This window comes from Schistocerca serialis, chromosome 7 (genome assembly GCF_023864345.2).
Source record: "Schistocerca serialis cubense isolate TAMUIC-IGC-003099 chromosome 7, iqSchSeri2.2, whole genome shotgun sequence".
Lineage (NCBI taxonomy): Eukaryota > Metazoa > Arthropoda > Insecta > Orthoptera > Acrididae > Schistocerca > Schistocerca serialis.
The window spans coordinates 175,707,022-175,728,868 of record NC_064644.1 but is presented as its reverse complement, the minus strand read 5'-3'; the positions used below and the strand labels follow the sequence as shown (position 1 = coordinate 175,728,868).

Here is a 21,847-nt window from a genome sequence, read left to right as displayed (position 1 = left end):
GTCGATCTGTGAGGCCTGGCACGAAGTCGGCGTTCCAAGACATCCCAAAGTTGTTCTATAGGATTCAGGTCAGTACTCTGGGCATGTCAGTCCATTACAGGGATGTTATTGGCGTGTGACCACTCCACCACAGGCCGTGCATTATGAACAGGTGCTCGATCGTGTTGAAACACACCCTGTCTTCGGATCGCCACATTGTGTACAGTGATTCGTAACTCCATACGACATTTTTCCTCTGCTCAATCGTCCAACGCTCCTTACACCAAGCGAGGCGTCGTTTGGCACTGACCGTCGTAATGTCTAGACTATGAGCAGCCGCTCGACCATGAAATCCAAGTTTTCTCACCTCCCGCCTAACTGTCATATAGTACTTGCAGTGGATCATCATGCAGTTTGGAATTCCTGTGTGATGGTCTGGATAGATGTCTGCCAGTTACACATTACGACCCTCTTCAACTGTCGGCAGTTTCTGTCAACAGACGAGGGCGACCTGTACGCTTTTGTGCTTTACATGTCCCTTTACGTTTCCACTTCACTACCACATCGGAAACAGTGGACCTAGGGATGTTTAGGGAGTGTGAAAATCTCGCGTACAGACGTGTGTGATAAGTGACACCCAGTTATCTGACCATGTTCGAAGTCCGTGAGTTCCGCGGAGTGCCCCATTCTGGTCTCTCACGATGTCTAATGACTGCTGAGGTCGCTGATGTGGAGTAACTGGCAGTAGGTGGTAGCAGTATGCACCTAATATGAAAAACGTATGTTTTTGGGGATATCCGGATACTTTTGATCACATGGTGTAGATCAGGAACACATAGTGTAGATCAGGAACAACAGATGACTTATAAGAATTCGTTGAGGTACGCCAGATATTACTCCTGTTTATCTCGATGGCTTTCCGTGAATTACGACGAACTGTGACCTTTATGACAGGAAACCACGAATCCAGTCCCACAACTCAGACGATACTGCATAGACACGCAATATGATTAGTAGTCTCCTGTGAGGAAATGTGTCTGAAGCCGTCCGGATATCTGGAAATATGGACTCAATTTGATATCTCCTGTCGATTTTACTCATTACTTCGTGAGAATAAATAACAAATTGCGTTTCACACGAACGAAATTTTCTGAATCCGTGTTGGATATTTGTCAATAAATAGTTTTCTTCGAGCTAATTTGACTGATCGAACACAGTGTATATTCCAAAGTCCTACTGCAAATCTACGTCAGTGATAAGGATGTGTGATTCAGGGGATTACTCCTATTTCCTTTCTTGGGCACTGGTTTGGCTTTTGAAACTTTCCAGTTTTTAGATACGGATCTTTCGACGAGCGAGCGGTTATAAATGTTTGTTAAGTATGGAGTTATTGTATCAGCATGCTCTGAAACGAACATGTTTGGCATACGGTCTGGACTGGATGCCTTGTTTTTATTAGGTGGTTTAAGCTGCTTTTTTACACCGAGGACATCTACTTCTAAGTTATTTATGTTGGCATTTGTTCTTGATTCTTATCCTGGAATATTTACTTCGTTTTCTTTGGTGAAGTAATTTCGGAAAATGGTGTTAGAAATTCTGCTTTAGTGGCACTGTCATGAAGCGTCTTGCCCCTGGTGCACTTTACATATAACCAGAATTTCTTTGAGTTTTCTGCAAGATTTCGAGACAGTTTCGTTACGGGAACTACTAAAGTCATCTCGCTTTGATGTTCGCGCTAATATTTGAGCTTCTGTAAAACTTCACCAGTCTTGGGGATTTTGCGTTCGTTTAAATTTGGCATGCTTTTTTTCGTTGCTTCTGCGACAGTATACTGACCTTTTTCGTGTGCCACAGAGGATCGGTACCATATTTTATTAATTTATTTAGTATATATCTCTCAATTGCTATCGATACTATGTCTTTGAATCCAAACCACATCCGACCTACACTTACATAGGCAGATTGGAAGAATCAGTGCTTCCAATAAATAGAGTTCAGTTCTCCTTTTTGTCAGCTAGTAGTTGAGCCTTGGTGGGCTAGGTATTTAGATTTACAATTTGGTCAGCAGTCAGGAGAAATGTATTTGGTGCTGTTAATCTGCGAGCAACGCAAGAAAGTTTTCACGTAGTTTTCATTGGTGCATGAAAGGCATATTTACTACACGTGCGCATTCTTTTGCATTTAAATTTGTCGATTATCTACCGATGTGAGGCCGTGATCCTGTAATGACTGTAGTTTCCTTATTTGATTGACCCTCTATTTCGTAAATAAAACAATCGGTAATCTTTTTAAAATCTCGGTTATATCACTTAATAGTGTACCTGAACGTAAATATCGCAGTCCCATTTAGTAGCAATACTCTTCAGCTAACATTACCTGATGAAGATCCGACGCCTCAGCTTCCACCACTTGGAGCGACGACTCCAGGTCAATACAATTTAGAGAACCTTGCAGTCTCTTCCGATGCGTTAAGGTCTAACTGCGACCACTGCATGCACTGCAGTTTCAGTGCAAATGCGGACAGTCCCGCAGACACAGTGGTAACATTTATGGATGGGAAACCGCCATAATGCATATAGGAGAACATTGTAAAGCTTGAAAAAGTCCAAAAGAATAAGAGTCCTTCATCGACAGTGGGTATACATTGCTGCAACAGCTGCCGCTGACGAATTTAGTCTGAAGCTGATATTGGTGGTTTACGTTTAGGAAGCTAGAAGTTGAGCAGTTATCAGTTTTTTTACTTATCCCTAGCAATACCAACGCATTTTTAATTATCTTTATTACTAGATGGGGGAGGAGCGGAGGACGGGGAGCGCAAAATTTCTTAATTCTTGTTGACTTACATTATAAACATACTTTTTAAAGAGGTGCTGATGTGTAAGTAGGGTGCAGAGTCTGAAAATATATATCAGCACACTCTTAGCAATGCCAACGCTCTTTCAGTAGCGTGTACTGCCAATGACATGGAGAGGGGGAGGGGGGGGGGGGGTGGCGCGGTACTTTATGACCCCATGAAAAATATTTAAAAAATTACAAATTTCGTTAACTATTGATTTGCGCTCATATCATACCTTTTTAAGAGATACTAATGTATACGCAGAGCCCTGAAACTGAAAATATTGAATATGTCGTTCATATTGAAAACTCACGTGTATTACTAAGACTTAAGTTTTTAGGTTAAGCTGAATTTAAAATGTAAAAAATTTGTGGGATCTGGTTGGCGACTTTATTAAAACCCATAATTTTTTTCCCAAAATTTTAGAATGCAGTGTGTTCGGAAATTCCAATTACAAAACTTCTAGGATTAGGTAGAGGGAAGTCAATAGATAATATTTTGAATTGGAACACATGTCCGGAAACCTACCATTTTCGTGCTACAACCATTTGAAAACATGTTGGTAACGCGACCACTTTCACAAATAATTTATTAGGCGTGACCCAGTACATCACTTGCTTCACAATTACACTCACTAACAGCCAAAGAAATTGCTCGTGTACACGTTGACGGGTTCTCTTCAAAGTGATGCAGTAAGGCCTCATCCAGTAATGGTGTGCGGCGTCTCCTTGAGGCATCGCAATCACGTCTGCTGACGGTGAAGGTACCCTTTCTCGAAGCTGTTGCGTAATTGTGGCGAAAAGGGTGTGCGATGGAGTCGAATGTTGTGGAGGACGCCATTGATAAAGGCGACGAGCAGCTCTTCCGTTACCGCGACCTTCGCTACTCCGAAGGATCATATCCACGTATTCTGCAAACGTATATTCAGCCATACTGCTATAACACTCAGACTCATGTATGAGGCTCGAACCAGGTCAGAGAGGAAGGACAGACGTCAGGTGATATCAGCCGATCCGACATAACCAACCCTCCCCACCCCTCTTTTCCACCGGACTACCCTATTGCGTACTAACCCAGCAAAATATTTTCAAACGGGTTTACCACCGAAACTGTACGTTTCCAGACGTGGGTTCCTATTTAAAATATTATGTATTCCCCTCCAAAAGTCTTAGAAGACTGTAACAGGAGTAGCAGGCACATGGTTCTCAGCCTATCTTTTTAATAGAAAACAGTATGTGTCTGTATCAGGCTTACCACGTAACAATAGTCATTCAACATATGAAACTATGAGACATGGGGTGCCCTAGGGCTCTATTTTAGGTCCCTTGTTGTTCCTGTTATATATTAATGACCTTCCATATGCAAGGTCACAAATTGTAAATTTTCTCTTATTTGCAGATAATACAAGTATTGGTATAAAAAACATAGCCGTAACATCACTGAGCAATCAGCTGATGAAATACTTGTAAGTATCAACGGGTGATTGTCACTGAAGTTTGACAACACTCAGTACATACAGTTCAGTACATCGCAAAGAATACCTGGCCCTGTAAGTATAATGTATTCAAACAACGTAATTAAAGCTGTAGACAGTGTAAAATTTTTTGGGGTTACAAACTGACCACATCCTAAATTGGAGAACTCACACTCTAGACTTAATGTAACACCTTAATTCAGTTACATTTGCAGTACTCATGGTAGCAGAAATAGGTGATTTAAAATTGAAGTTATTTTATTTTGCCTACTTCCATTCAATAATGAGTTATGAAATCATCTTTTGGCGAAACTCCTCTCACAAAGAGAACATTTTCAAAATTCAGAAACAAGTCATCAGAATTATATCTGGTGTCAGTCCTAGATCATCATGCAGATACCTCTTTAAGAAACTTTGTATTCTAACTACTACTTCTCAGTACATATACTTATTGATATCTTTTGTCATTTCCAACATGTCTCTTTTTACACAAAATAGTGCAAAACATGATTATAATACCAGAACCAAAAACAATCTGTATAAGGACTATAAAGGTCTAACATTAGTACGAAAAGGAGTCAAATACATGGGTACTCACATATTCAATAACTTTCCAGAGCATATCAAATGTCTTGTAATTGATAAAGATAGGTTTCAGAATGAAGTAAAGGACTTCCTGTTGACCAACTCCTTCTACTCCTTTGATGAATATCTTCACAATGATTATAGCTCATAACAATGTCAGCATTAGAATTATACAATATCCATGTATCTGAGTTAAAAAAAAGAAAAACAACAGACTCTTTCCACATCCCAGAGATTTCTGTCCAAGGAATCCATGCAAATGTAATGTAAAGTAATGTAAAGGGAATTTCCGAACATCCTGCATAAAGTACCATACTTGATTAGATTACAATATTTTCAAAAGCTGGGCATGAAGTACCTCTCTTGGTACTGCGAAGGTTAAAGGGATGAAAATCAGCGGGATCGTGAAATAGATCACGAGCAATGTTCCTCTAACTCGTCGAAAGCGTAAGACTCACCTTTCTCAATGAAGCCTGCGGCAGATGCACGGTGGCCAGACAGTACTTGGCGCCGGCGTCCAGGCACTCGTCAAAGTTCCCCAGCAGCGCCGTGTTGCCCTCCAGAAATCCAGGCACCGGCAGCTGACCCCACGAGTCGAGCACTGCAGAAGTTACGAAATTTAGAACAAATGCGGTTGCTTTCTTAGCTGCCTTTCCCAGAATACAGCATTGTGAGGACGAAGAGCCCCGACAGAGGGTAGAAATTCTAAAATATTACAAGCGTCTTTTAAGAAAGGACGCTTTTCAGTTGCACCCCTGAGGTTGAGCCCAACTCTGCAATCTAAATGGCTGAAGGAAACATCCCAGCCAGAAAAATGGCACCCCTTAGCAGCCTGACCGCACCTGCTTCCAACAACAGGTGTAAATGAAAACCACATGAAGAAGACAAGGAGAAAGATGCTCTGCTAATAAAAATGACAGAAGGCTCTCTTTCCCAAAAAGAGGTGGAACAGCAGGAAGATACAGAATTCCACACATTTACTCGACCGCATATCAACAGTCTGCAGGCCTATGTTCACAAACTTACAGCTAAGTCGAATACTGATAATGGTGAGTGCAGACTTCGATTTTATACCATATAAAGTAATGAGGTGCCAAAGTTGCGAAAGCTTGTAGCTGTTGCAGTTCATAAAACAATTATATGACATAGTTATTTCTAAAATTGTTGGAAAAATGCTTTCCTGATGGTCTATCTGGAGTTAAATTTTGTGGAGCTTATGCTGAAGCGATGTTCTGAGCACTGACCGTAAAGAAATTTCATAAATGTTCTAGTATAATAATAATAATAATACGAGTATTATTATTATTTTAATCTTTGGCATATGTGGGTCTTTGAAACTGAGGATGATGGGATGTTACACTTGGAGGGGGCCAGTAACAAACTGTGAACTCGCCCAGAGCCGAAATGTAGATCCACCTCTGTCGTTTGTGAAGAAAGTGGCGGCAATGACAGTGACATTGTGTTTATGAATGAGATTCGCATAGGTAAGTAAGGTACAATAAAGAACAGTTGGTATCAGTCGTTTTATTAATAAGTCGAATTAAGTTTGAAATGTGTTTGACATAGAGTCGTTAGCATGAGAAGGTTAACTGAACAGGTAGGATTAATGATTCACATAAAAAATTTCCATAAGAAAATGAACTGCAATGAACCACACCGAAGAAAAATATTGCACGCAACGAATTAAATCTGTCAGCATAGTTAATAAATTATAAACTGTACAATCCTTATAGAAAAATTGTAAACATTACATTATCTACATCTTACTGTTTTTGTCAGATATTGTATTTTAGTCCATGTGGGCAGACTGACACGCACACCGAAACTAACTGTTCACTGACATTTGGTACAAGAATTACATGGGTTACACAAGGACGTCCGTAGAAATGTTTCCGAGAGGGGTCAAAAACCAAAACTTGCCAGTTTTGACATAACTGATTTGGTGAGTCTGAGAACATGTTGTGCTCCTGGAAGTAAATTCGAGAAGAGGAACACAAAATCTCCACTATCTCAAAAGGTTGATAGTTACCTACTTGCCGGCCGGTGTGGTCAAGCGGTTCTAGGCACTTCACTCTGGAACCGCGCGACCGCTACGGTCGCAGGTTCGAATCCTGCCTCGGACATGGATGTGTGTGTGATGTCCTTCGGTTAGTTAGGTTTAAGTAGTTCTAAGTTCTAGGGGACTGATGACCTCAGATGTTAAGTCCCATAGTGCTCAGAGCCATTTAAACCATTTTTAAGATGGATTACTGTGATATCCATACTGTAAGCATTCTCCAATAGTACACACCAGGTACTACTTTTTGTGTTATTAATGTAAATATAGATTCCATCAGTTTGATTCAACTCTCTGAAATTCTATCCTCATTTGATTAAATCCAGGATATCGAATTGGTTCTAAAACAGAGCTTGAAAATATTTGCAAAAATAATTTATTCATACTCCTACAGTGCTAGACTGAAACTAAAAATGGAAAATCAGAGCTAGGAAAAAAATTAGTCACCGAGGAAATCCTGCTGGGTATCTATAAACATACCACATTAATACCCTTGAAGTGCAGAAATTGGGAATAAATTTTTAAAAAGTCTTACTCGACATGGACGTCATCCATAACACTTTCGTATCTTATAAAACTACAGTTTTGTTCGCATTAATAGATTTATTGCATAGCTTTCATGACTTCTATCTTTTAATGTCATATGTCACAACTAAAGTTCAAAACCATGTGTTTTGAAAGATAGGTTTTTGGGTTTGTTAGATAAAGTGTAATCCAGGGGAAATATACGACTAGATGAGCGTGGGAAATCTCCTTAAACTACACGCAAATCAGCCAATAACATCAACTTTTAGTGACATGGGGCAAGTTTATTATGTTCACCGTGTCAAAGTACTGTGGCTGCACGTGTTGCAGCGTCGTACCCACAAACTTTGAGAAAGTCTCAGTTCTGGAGAGCATATCTTTTACCTTAAAATTTCACGCTTTCCTCTCTCTCTCTCTCTCTCTCTCTCTTCTAGCGCAGAAGTGATGTGTGTAATGACTGAACGACGACACGACAGAAAAGAATTGATGTTATTACATCGGTGCGATTCTGTAAAGGTTCGTATCCATCTTTTCTACAGATCGGTGCCAAAATTCCAGGCACACAAAGGGAATAAACAGAATTTCCCGTGAATAGTGTCACAACTAAGAAAATTCAACATACAGTGGGTGATATGGGTGATCATAAACATCATGGCTGGTTGCAATGTCTGTATTTATACAGGGCTCGAAACATCGGTTACTATGTCTGCGTTTATACAGGGTCTGTATGTTCTCATTACAACGTCCTTTGGACGTGCAGACACATCTGCAGGAGTAGAAACTGTTTTGTCGATTACAGCTGTGGTAAATATTACAAAATAGATTCGAACCTCACGGATATGGATAGACTTCAGCTGTCTGCAACACACAAAAAATTTGTGCCGGACCAGGACTCGAATCTGGACTTCCTGCGTATCTGGAATGATGCCTTAAGCCCTTCGGCTATCGGGCGACGCCTCCAGGACTGATACAGACTCCTGTCAGGAAACCCACAACCTTTTCGCTCGCGATCAGCGGGAGATCTTGTTGTGGCACAAATTTTCATGTGTCGTAAACAGTCGGAGTCAATCCACATTCGCGAAATGGGAATCCATTTTGACCAGAAACAGCCTGAAAAGCTTGTAAGGGTGTTGCAGGGTAGGGCGTGCCGAGCAATAATTGTTCAGAAAAAAAATTCCATGCATTGCGCCGTTCTCGAGTTAATTAGCATCGCAGTTAGCCAATCAGGCCGTTGTGCTCGCAAATTGATGTGATCCGTTAATACAATTAGTGTCCGTTGTTCACATGCAGGAGATGATAGAGTGCAAAACCGCTCTGCCTTTGGATCAGGTTTGATCCACACTACCGACCTATGTCCAATTTTTGTATCGCCCTCTTTTTCGGTTTTAGGAACTAAACGGAGAACACGTTTAGCGACACCGTACTGGCGTGCTGCTTCAATTTGCACGCGGAATGGCCTGTTTGACTAACATCGGTGTTAATTAAGTCGGAAACGGAGCGACGTATAAATTTATTTCTTAACAATTGTTTCTCAGGACAACCTGCGCTGCAACACGCTTAAAAGCTTCTCAGACAGTTTCTGACCACCCTGTATAGCGAGTGCTAAAGCTGAGGTATTTCTTGTAACGGTCGTCAGTATTAAACCTGCAATTTATGGAATCACAAACAATGACTGCTGAAATTCTGTAGAAACCCGTAATGAATTAAAAACACGTACCCCTCTTGCCACCCACACTCCCCTTAAACACGGCTATGGAGTCAGGACTTTAGATGGTTTATAGAACCCAGTATATTGTTCTCGACGGCGATTGTTCATCAGAGAGAAGAGTTTTGTCAGGAGTGCCCCAGGGAAGTGTGATACGTCCGCTTTCATTTCCTGTATACATAAATGACATAGCGGACAGGATGGGCAGAAATCTACGGTTGTTTGATGATGAAGCTGTGTTGTAGGGGAAGGTGTAGGTGAGTGACTGCGGATGACACAAGATGACTCAGACAGAATTTCTAGTTGGTTTGATGAATGGCAGCTGGCACTAAATGTAAAAGAAAGAAAGTTAATGCGGATGAGTAGGAAAACAAACCCGTAAGTTTGCATACTGCATTAGTAGCGTCGTTTAAATATCTGGGCGTAACGACGCAGAACAATATAAAATGGATCGAGCGTGGTAGGACTGTGGTAGGGAAGGTGATTAGTCGACTTAGGTTACTGGGAGAATTTTAGGAAAGAGTGGTTCACCTGTAAAGGAGACCGCAAATAGGACGCTAATGTGACCTACTCTTGACTACTGCTCGAGTGTCTGGCATAAACACCAGGTCGAATTAAAGGAAGACGTCGAAGAACCGGCGTTTGAGGCTCACTGTAGAATGATCCTACTGCCGCCAACATACATTTCGCGAAAGGACTATGAAGATAAGATTCGAGAAATTAGAACTCATACGGAGGCATATAGAGAGTCGTTTTCTTTCGCTCTGACTGCGAGCGGAACAGGAAAGGACACTACTAGTGGTGATACAGGGTACCCTCTGCCACGCACCGTACGGCGGCTTGCGTAATGTATATGTAGATGCAGCAGTCTGGCTCCAGCTTTAGCATTTCTCAAAGAATCATTTGCACTAGACTAACAACAAAATGCCTAATACGTAAGGACTACTACCAGTGGTTTAACGAAACCATATACTGTGGAATGCAGCCGATGACCAATGGCAGATCATACATTACTCACACGAGGATACAGTGGAAATGAACAGAATATATGTAAGTAGCTGGTTACAGGCACAACTTCTAACAGCTCTCGTAATGTTATTAATCAGCCACACTAGACTTCATCTTGAATTCCTTTTTATTTATACAGTGGATCGCACCAACCGAGAATTGGGGGCATCAAAAGTACTGGCGGCAGGGACAAATAAACTGTGCACCCCCTCCACCTTTTTTGTTTTCTCCCTCTACGGTCGTGTCTCGCTTGTCTTCACTCGGCCTAAGTCGGCAAAAATCGTAAACCCTCCGCCAATTTTGCATATTTGCTGCAGCATCCGCACGCCGGTCTTTGGGACTATACAGGGTGAACATCAATAAAACTGACAAATTGCAGGGACGGATTCACGACTGGAAATGCAGGAAAAAAGGTCCTATGAACATGTATCCGGAAATGCATCGTTGCCATGGTACCTGGCGCTGACGAATAAAAGTTCCTCTGAGCACGAGCATGTGTTCCTTGTGTGTTTCAGGTTGTGTCGTTGATACAACGTACTATAAGCAGCAGAATGGTTTGTTATTTATGTCGGGAACAAGCCGAGATGGCGTTTGTGTACGGCCAAACAGATGGAAACGGTCGAGAGGCAGCACGGCTGTACCAAAACAAGTACCCTGACAGACACTAACCATACCATACAACATTTCAAGTCCTGTTTGGGCGTTTGTGTGATGATGGGTCCTTGCAGGTGGACCAACGGGCAGGGAGGCGATGGACTGCGCACACAACAGATCTGGAAGCCCGCGTTCTGCAGGATATTCAGGCGAACCTAAGTGCAAACTCCAAATCTGGTGTAACCACAGTCCGCAGCCTCCCTACATGTTCGTCTATGTGAAAGGACCCGTCATCGCCCTAACAGGAAGTGAAATGTTGTGTGTTGTGATTGATGTTTTTGTAAAGTCGTGCTGCCTCTCGACCGTTCCCACCTGCCTGACCGTCCACAAACACCACCTCGGCTTGTTCCTGACATAAGTACCGGACCATACTACTGCTAACAGAGCTGCGTCAATCACGCAGCCAGCAGCATACACGGAACACAAGCCACGTGGTCAGAGGAAATGTCATTCGTCAGCGCCATCTATCATGACAACGACGCATTTCTAGACAAGTGTCAGAATCCGTCCGCGCAGTGTGTCGGTTTTATTAATGTTCACCCTGTATAATACTGTGGCAAAATAATAGTACAACTCCACTGTTGAGCATGTGTGTCCTGTGTTGGTGGCAGCTGTGTGAACCTAGCGCACTGCTGATACAAAAGCCATTTAAGCGTCAGATACCTGTTCAGGTATTGAATTTAATTGATGAAAGGAGAAAATATAAAAATGCAGTAAATGAAGCAGGCAAAAAGGAATACAAACGTACCAAAAATGAGATCGACAGGAAGTGAAAAATGGCTAAGCAGGGATGGCTAGAGGACAAATGTAAGGATGTAGAGGCTTATCTCACGAGGGGTAAGATAGATACTGCCTACAGGAAAAATAAAGAGACCTTTGAAGAAAGGAGGACCACTTGTATGAATATCAAGAGCTCAGGTGGAAACCCAATTCTAAGCAAAGAAGGGAAAGCAGAAAGGTGGAAGGAGTATATAGAGGTTCTATACAAGGGCGATGTACTTGAGGAAAATATAATGGAAATGGAAAAGGATGTAGATGAGGATGAAACGAGAGATATGATACTGCGTAAAGAGTTTGACAGGGCACTGAAAGACCTAGGTCGAAACAAGGCCCCGGAAGTAGACAACATTACATTGGAACTACTGACAACCTCGGGGGAGCCAGTCCTGACAAAACTCTACCATCTGGTGAGGAAGATGCATGAGACAGGCGAAATATCCTCAGACTTCAAGAAGAATGTAATAATTCCAATCCCAAACAAAGGAGGTGTTGACAGATGTGAAAATTACCGAACTACCAGTTTGGTAAGTCATGGCTGCAAAATACTAACGTGAATTCTTTACAGACGAATGGGAAAACTAGTAGAAGCCAACCTCGGGGAAGATCAGTTTGTATTCCGTAGAAATATTGGAACACGTGAGGCAATACTGACCCTACGACTTATCTTGGAAGAAAGATTAAGGAAAGGCAAACCTACGTTTCTAGCATTTGTAGACTTAGAGAAAGCTTTTGACAATATTGATTGGAATACTCTCTTTCAAATTCTGAAGGTGGCAGGGGCAAAATACAGGCAGCGAAAGTTTATTTACAATTTGTACAGACACCAGATGGCAGTTATAAGAGTCGAGGGACATGAAAGGGAAGTAGTGGTTGGGAAGGGAGTGAGATTGGGTTGTAGCCTCTCCCCGATGTTATTCAATCTGTATATTGAGCAAGCAGTAAAGGAAACAAAAGAAAAATTCGGAGAAGGTATTAAAATCCATGGAGAAGAAATAAAAGCTTTAAGGTTCGCCGATGACATTGTAATTCTGTCAGAGAGAGTAAAGGACTTGGAAAAGCAGTTGAGCGGAATGGACAGTGTCTTGAAAGGAGGATATAAGATGAACGTCAACAAAAGCAAAACGAGGATAACGGAAGGTAGGAAGGTAGTCGAATTAAGTGGGGTGATGCTGAAGGAATTAGAATAGGAAATGTGATACTTAAAGTAGAACAGGAGTTTTGCTATTTGGGGAGCAAAATAACTGATGATGGTTGCAGTAGAGATGATATAAAATGTAGACTGGCAATGGCAAGAAAAGCATTTCTGAAGAAGAGAAATTTGTTAACATCTAGTATAGATTTAAGTGTCAGGAAGTCGTTTCTGGAAGTATTTGTATAGAGTGTAGCCATGTATGGAAGTGAAACATGGACCATAAATAGTTTGGACAAGAAGAGAATACAAGCTTCCGAAATGTGGTGCTACAGAAGAATGCCGAAGATTAGATGGGTAGATCACATAACTAATGAGGTATTGAACAGAATTGGCGAGAAGAGGAGTTTGTGGCACCACTTGACTAGAAGAAGGGATCGGTTGGTAGGACATGTTCTGAGGCATCAAGGGATCACCAATTTACTTATGGAGGGCAGCGTGAAAGGTAAAAATCGTACAGGGGGACCCAGAGATGAATGAACTAAGCAGATTCAGAAGAATGTAGGCTGCAGCACGTACTGGGAGAGGAAGCAGCTTGCTTAGGATAGAGGAGCATGGAGACCTCCATCAGTCTCAGGACTGAAGACCACAACAACAACAGCCTGTTCAAAAAAATGGTTCAAGTGGCTTTGAGCACTATGGGACTTATCATTTATGGTCATCAGTCCCCTAGAACTGAGAACTACTTAAACCTAACGAACCTAAGGACATCACACAACACCCAGTCATCACGAGGCAGAGAAAATCCTTGACCGCGCCGGGAATCGAACCCGGGAACCCGGGCGCGGGAAGCGAGAACGCTACCGCACGATCACGAGCTGCGGACACAACCTGTTCAGGTACGTATACAGGTGCCATAAAAATTGCAGGCAATACGGACTGTCAATGCTGCCTGGTAACATTGTTAGTCACACGAATGTCAGCCAAATGTTTGTCAATATCGCTGGTCACTGTTACCCAGCAGTACATCCAGTAATACATTTTCAGGCCAGTAATGCTTACACAGCTCCGTCTATGGGCACCATACGTATGAGAGCAAACTAGTGGAAATTAGTGCGATTCTCCTGCATTTGATTTCCAGAAGGTAAAAAAGCTACCAAGAAAACGAGATCGCGCTTTACGGATGCATTCTTCTTTGAGTAAGTGAACTGCTTCCGAACCATGCCTCGTGAACTGATGTTGGCTGCGTACCTTTTCGAGAACGCTGAAACACTATTTAGAATATATTGTTTAAAAGCAATTCGTCCGAGCATTAGTAAAACCAGTACCAGTATGAAAGACTGTATATCGGTTGCAACCATACTGGTGTTCGCCCTTCAGTTTATATCTGCTGGTGATTTGTATAGAAGTTTGGTCTATAAAGTATAGAACACTTTTCAGACTTTTTCTCTTGTCAGCACTGTTATGGAACTTAAATATATTTTCTTATGTTTTTAAATGATAGTATTCACTTTCTATGTGCTCCAGCCTTTTACTGAAATTACATCAATCTGTCAGAAAAAATAAGGTTTTTACAAATATGAAAACAAGTTCCAAGGTATCTAGGAAAAAATGAAGGGCTGAGAGTACACATGGCGCAAGTGAGATTACACAAGAAAATCTGGATAGTTAAAGTATGGATCCCTACTGAGTAAAAGAAGTACAACCTCTTTCCTGCATAATGTCGCGTTCTGTGATGAAAAACTTAAAGCTCTGAACCAGTGCTTCGACTGCGTTTAAAATACAACTGGTATAAGAGAAATGATGAACAGAAGAAGAATTGTTACTATCTCTAAGGAAGGGTCAGATATGTATTTTTCTGAAAGTACAGCAATAATCTGCTGTGTTTGCTATTTAGTGTGCTTATAGTAATAATTAATGCATGTTTAAATACGTCATATTTTGAAATAACGCTTGTACAGCTTGAGGCTATATCAGCTTCTTGCCACCTAGTGGTACATATATGGAATGTGATAAAGATTTTAGTCTCTCTGGAAAGGGAAAGAAACACTTCAGACATGTATTTGTTCCCACCGACAGGATGGAAGCAGTGGAGCACATCAGCAGAACGTTTTCCGTAGTGGAACACGAAACAGGAAAGCTTTCTCTCAGTTAAAGCCATGGATGCTATAGTAAAGGATAAAGTTGCTAAAGGCACAGAAGGAAACAAGATACACCGGAAGAATACCACATGGATCCCGATCAGCAAAGAAAACCCTCTAACAAAGATGTTCAAATATTCACTGAAGACTGATCTTGAATTTATAGAAGTGGATTTTAGGAGGTCCAGCATTGGTCACCCACTAACACCTCTTCTACAGCCTTTGAATCAAGATGAGTCTGAAATAAAATTTGAGAAATGTGAAAATTTTGAAGAATGAGAACAATGATCTCCCTCCATTTTATCGTGAGTTCCATAAAATATATTCCATTTCCAGGCAACAGTTACTGCGAGTGTAAAAAGGGAGGGCGGAGAAAGAATAAGCAGTGCGAGTAGTCAAAGAGGAGGACAAGGAAGAATCAAAAACGCACAGCACAACGGTACAGCATCACAAGTGGTGCCCAAGAAGGAGATTCTTCAAGAGATACTACAGCAGGAAATGATTGATTCGAGAGACACTGATTATGAGAGGATTACAGAAAGTGTCAGTGAATAACCTCTCATATGCATTGGAATTATACCAACATATTTTCGTTTTGTATTTTAATTTTGTTTGTTATTTATCTATTGGTTTTCAGCTTGTTACATTAATTTCGTTTTAAGTACTCACAAATCCTGACTTTATAAAGAACATGTATCATGCTATGTATATCATATGTGCTGTACCAAAAAATCTTCGAAATACAGCACAGTAAGTAAAATGTTTTTGCATTTGAACCCGTTTCATTCTAAAACGTTTTATGACCAAGGATTCTAAGAATTTTTAATACATTTGAAAAAATAATGCAGTGGCACTGTAATCTTCAATCTCTAACCATACCTACAACCGTACAGAAACTAAGCGACCGTTAGGGAAAAGTATCTGATGTTTCGATAATGAGTCACATAATTTGTATAGTCATTTAACTTTGGTAGTCATTTACTCAGTTCCCTACTACAAGCATATGTTTCGCTTGTACTCTCAGCCCCTCAAGTATTCAATTGAAATTTAGAAGTGGTGCAATCGAGAAAAATCTTGCCAGTAGTGTACTGAGTCGTCTGTTACACTGTTACTCTGCTACCAATAATCAATGAGTAAAATCAAACTAAGCGGAAGAATTATCAACAACCAGTTACAAGTTAAATATATTTTGTAACTGAAATCATTGGAAAATGACACAGATTTCCATTTTCAAGACAGATGAAACTGTTCAGACATTAAACAACTCAGTTAATTTGCAAATATCGCATGTTTGAAGGTACAAGATGGCTCATAATCGATGAAGAATGGCTTAACTGTCCACACATTACGTAACTAGTTTTCAAAATATATAGGATTTTATTTACCATAAAATTATGTAACTGAAGAATTATCAATATGTACGTTCCAAATAGTTTTGATATACGAGTATTATGCAGTACTTAAACACGTAAAACTCATAATATTTAGAAACGCTGAAGAAAACACAACCACCTTATGTCTAGCAACAACAAAAACAGCAGAAAATGACCGACACTGCTTATGGCGGTCTTTAGTGCAATGTCATTCATGTGATTCTAAAACCAGTCACTAGAATGAAGTACTGAGCAGAAAACGTCATGTGTTCCTAGTTACACCATCCTTCAGGTACAGTACCCCCTCAAGCTTCGTCAACATGCCAGTAGAATAGCTATAAGGCCTTTCACACACATTTCAAGCAGCTGCCGCTAGTTGGTTCTGCAGTCAGTGTTAGACAAGATGGCAACGTTGGGAAATTTAAAAAAATCCAAGACGGAAGTGGAAGGATATTAAAACAGAAAAGGATAGCGTACTTGCCCAATTGTGCCAGTTGGTGATCTTCAAAATACAAGAAGGCTGACCTAGCTCGGTTGTGCTTTGTAGACCCTCCAAGATCACAGGTGCCATGTTCAAAAGTATCTGAACAACCTGAATTATTTATCAAAAATGCTCTCTCTCTGTCTCTCTCTCTACACACACACATACACACACACACACACACAGACACACACGCGCGCGCGCGCCCACTCACACCTGAATTTTGCACCATGTTCAAAAGCATTTGAACGACTTGTGCGAAGTACATCTGAAAAGTTTGGTGAATGCTCTCAGAAAAGAAGGAAACGAGAGTTATAAACTAAAAAAATTGTTTTTGTGCCTTCAGAGCTACAGGATTTTTCAGAAATGAATTTTAAAGCTGTTCAAACTGCCAGCAAACGCTCCTTGGGGGACTGATCGAACCAGTGTTGGGTCGCATTACTGGATATCCGCATCATTACAGGAGATGAGACCCTGTGCTTTCAGTACGATCCAGCGACGAAGCGACATTTAATGGCATGGTGTTCATCGTCTTCTTTACCTCCCTCAGGTGTAGATTCATAATGACTCAAGCCCTCACCATACATTTGCATCTACATCTGTTGAAAAAGACGATCAACATCATCTTAATCTTGGATTTTGTCAGCCGACTTGTTTTGGGAGACAGTGAATACGGTTAGGACCATGACAGTGACTGTCGCTTGGTCTCCGGATGGTGTTGGTAGCACCAGGTCTCATGTACTGTAATGTTGCAGAAAGTCAACAGTACATGATCACAACATCTACATCCATTCTCCGCAAGCCACCTGACGGTGTGTGGCGGAGGGTAATTTGAGTATCTCTATCGGTTCTCCCTTCTATTCCAGTCTCGTATTGTTTGTGGAAAGAAGGATTGTCGGTATGCCTCTGTGTGGGCTCTAATCTCTCTGATTTTATCCTCATGGTCTCTTCGCGAGATATACGTAGGAGGGAGCAATATACTGCTTGACTCTTCGGTGAAGGTATGTTCTCGAAACTTTAACAAAAGCCCGTACCGAGGTACTGAGCGTCTCTCCTGCAGAGTCTTCCACTAGAGTTTATCTATCATCTCCGTACCGCTTTCGCGATTAATAAATGATCCTGTAACGAAGCGCGCTGCTCTCCGTTGGATCTTCTCTATCTCTTCTATCAACCCTATCTGGTACGGATCCCACACTGGTGAACAATATTCATGCAGTGGGCGAACAAGTGTACTGTAAACTACTTACTTTGTTTTCGGATTGCATTCCCTTAGGATTCTTCCAATGAATCTGTCTGGCATCTGCTTTACCGACGATCAACTTTATATGATCATTCCACTTTAAATCACTCCTAATGCGTACTCCCAAATAATTTATGGAATTAACTGCTTCCAGTTGCTGACCTACTATATTGTAACTAAATGATAAGGGATCTTTCTTTCTATGTATTCGCAGCACATTACACTTGTCCACATTGAGATTCAATTGCCATTCCCTGCACCATGCGTCAATTCGTTGCAGATCTTCCAGCATTTCAGTACAGTTTTCCATTGTTACTGTTGTGGCGTAACAAGCTAGTTACGCCACACTGAGAAGGGAGCCGAAAGACACGCGTACACACACGCCGACTGGCGTCAAGTCTGGAACAGGATACGTTAAGACTGCTATAAAGAAAATACGTAGCTTTGGAATATACTTAACTTTTAATCTTTGTTGGTTTACAACGTTCTTCTTGAGACATTTATACGATAACTCTCAAACTAGGTAAGGCTAATGGCGCCTTGCTAAGTCGTAGCCATGGACTCAGCAGAAGGCTATTCCAACTGTCTCTCGGCAAATGAGAGGAAGGCTTCGTCCGTATTGTCGCTAGCAATGTCGTCCGTACAACTGGGCTAGTGCTCGTCCGTATCTCGAGACCTGCCTTGTGGTGGCGCTAGGTCTGCGATCACACAGTGGCGACACGCGGGTCCGACATGTACTAAATGGACCGCGGCCGATTTAAGCTACCACCTAGCAAGTGTGGTGTCTGGCGGTGACACCACAGTTACAACCCATCGATGTAATACAGCATCATCTGCAAAAAGCCTCAGTGAACTTCGGATGTTATCCACAAGGTCATTTATGTATATTGTGAATAGCAACGGTGCTACGACACTCCTCTGCGGCATACCTGAAATCACTCGTATCTCGGAAGACTTCTCTCCATTGATAATGAGATGCTTCATTCTTTTATCTAGGAACTCTTCAATCCAATCACACAATTGGTCTGATAGTCCATGTGCTATTACTTTGTTCATTAAACGACTGTGGGGAACGCCTTGCGGAAGTCAAGAAACACGGCATATACCTGGGTACCCGTGTCTATGGCCCTCTGAGTCTCGTGGACGAATAGCGCGAGCTGGGTTTCACTTGATCGTCTTTTTCGAAACCCATGCTAATTCCTACAGAGTAGACTTCTAGGCTCCAGAAAAGTCATAATACTCGAACATAATACGTGTTCCAAAATTCTACAACTGATCGACGTTAGAGATATAGGTCTACAGTTCTGCACGTCTGTTCGACGTCCCTTCTTCAAAAACCGGGATGACCTGTGCCCTTTTCCAATCCTTTGGAACGCTACGCTCTTCTTCCTTCCCGTACTCTGTGTAAAATCGAACTGGTATCCCATCAGGTCCAGCGTCCTTTCCTCTTTTGAGCGATTTTAATTCTTTTCTATCCTCTGTCATCTATTTCGTTATCTACCATTTTGTCATCTGTGCGACAATCTAGAGAAGGAACTACAGTGTAGTATTCCTCTCTGAAACAGCTTTGGAAAATGACATTTAGTATTTCGGCCTTTAGACTGTCATCCTCTGTTTCAGTACCATTTTGGTCACATAGTGTCTGGACATTTTGTTTTGATCCACCTACACTTCAAGCCATTCCACAAGAAGCGATAGATAACACTTTGCAACAGATGTCTCTTTTATTCTTCAGTAAAAAATTGTTGACGCCGACCTACATAGAGAGAAACGACCATCATAACAAAATAAGGGAAATCAGAGCTCGCACGGAAAGATTTAGGTGTTCGTTTTTTCTGCCCGCTGTTCGAAAGAGAAATAGTAGAAAATCATTGCGAAGGTGGTTCGATGGACGCTCTGTCAGACACTTAAGTGTGATTTGCAGTGTGTCCATCTTTTTATTTATCTTACGCTGACAGAAAAAAATGGACAACTGTTTACAACAAATACATAGATTTCGTATGAGTAATGAGTAATGGACATGAGCTGTTTGTCCAGGTATGAAATCGAATCAGAAGCTTCAGTAGACAAACTGTGAAGGTCTTCCACTGTAACTTTGAATGCTCTGAGGGAACATTCAAATGTTAACTGATGTATGGTTCACTGCCCTTCATCGCAGTCACATTCAGGGGAAGACTTCTGTCGTGTAGCAACGTTCCACATCTGCCTGGGTCAGTTATGATGCGATTCAGTGTTCACCGGTGTTGTAAGGGTAAATGGAAACCTGCTGGTCGCTCACAGGCACTTTTCATTAAGTGTCGCCTTATGGGAGATTGTTCCTGCCATTGACTGGTCCAGACGTCTTGGATGCCGAAGTTCGTGTCCTGCAGGCTGACTTTTGCACGCCACGACGGTTTCCTAGACCTCAGTTGCGGGGATTCTCGCGATGAAATTTCTTACTGAATTGGTAATGGAAATGAGCGTATGGCATTGTGGGCCGGGAGTCCCCCATTCGGGCAAGTTCGGGCGCCGAGGGCATTCGACGCCACATTGGGCGACTTGCGCGTCGGAGTTGGGGGTGAAATGATGACGAGGACACAACACCCAGTCCCTGAGCGGACAAAATCTCCTGCCCCAGTCGGGAATCGAACCCAGGCCCCTTGTCGTGGCATTCCGTCGCGCTGACCACTCAGCTTACGGCGGCGGAGCTAGCTACGGTCGCAGGTTCGAATCCTGCCTCGGGCATGGATGTGTGTGATGCCCTTAGGTTAGTTAGGTTTAAGTAGTTCTAAGTTCTAGGGGACTGATGACCTCAGCTGTTAAGTCCCCTAGTGCTCAGAGCCATTTGAACCATTAACGGCGGCGGACGCTGAATTGGTGATTCTTGTTTGCTTCTTATTCTTGTCCACGTGTTCAGCAATGACTGTGATCTTCTTATGGGTGTTGGTGGAATATCGCTAAGTGCTGGTATCCAGTGTCTATACGCCTTGTGGTGAGGCACATTGCTTGACTGAGCTGAGGGACCACTGCTGCTCACGTGCACTGGTAGTACCCCTCTACCACCCTGCACGTATTAGCTGGATGGCGCTAAGAGAGAAAAAACTGTTAGATGAGACCGAACTGTCCTAATGATCTCTCAATCAGAATCGATGCAGGAAATATACCTGAAGAGGTCTTTCTTAAGACCTTCAAGCTCATATCGCTGGACCTTCAATATCAATTTAACAAGTGAACACTGACGCGTTGCTCCGATTGTACTATAGTTACATTGTTGTTGCAGAAACACTTCATAGTACACCCCTCGTAAGTATGGGCGTCAGTGGCACAATCTGTCTGTTGCAACTGATAATGCGTAATATTGGTCTTTAAGTTTAGCAATATTTGCATGTTTTAGATGAAAGTTCGTGTTCCATGAGGTTAGTTCTAGCGTTCCCTCACCATACATTTGCATCTACAACTACATGGAAAAAAATGTTCAAATGTGTGTGAAATCTTATGGGACTTAACTGCTAAGGTCATCAGTCCCTAAGCTTACACACTACTTAACCTAAATTATCCTAAGGGCAAACACACGCACCCATGCCCGAGGGAGGACTCGAACCTCCGCCGGGACCAGCCGCACAGTGCATGACTGCAGCGCCTTAGACCGATGTACATGGACACTCTGCAAATTATACTTAAGTGCCTGCCAGAGAGTCAATCGAAAAAACCTTCGCAATAATTTTCTACTATTCCTCTTTCGAAGAGCGGGCGGAAAAAACGAACACTTAATCTTTCTGTGCGAGCTGTGCTATTCTTGGCATTTGGAATGACTCATTCCACGTCTGGAGTAACACCACGCAATACAGACAGGGAGTGCACATTGGCTTCTTCTCCTCGTTGGCAGCCAAGTCCCTAAGGGG

General features: G+C 42.0%; 1 protein-coding gene across 1 annotated transcript in view; it reads right to left on the bottom strand.

The window, feature by feature from the left end:
- The window catches only part of LOC126412212 (nose resistant to fluoxetine protein 6-like), a 552,579-nt gene that overhangs the window by 500,310 nt on the left and 30,422 nt on the right, over positions 1–21,847 (bottom strand). Inside the window, exon 2 of the mRNA XM_050081695.1 lies at positions 5,333–5,475. Coding sequence (XP_049937652.1) covers positions 5,333–5,475 — 143 coding nt within the window. The remainder of the gene's footprint in view (positions 1–5,332; positions 5,476–21,847) is intronic.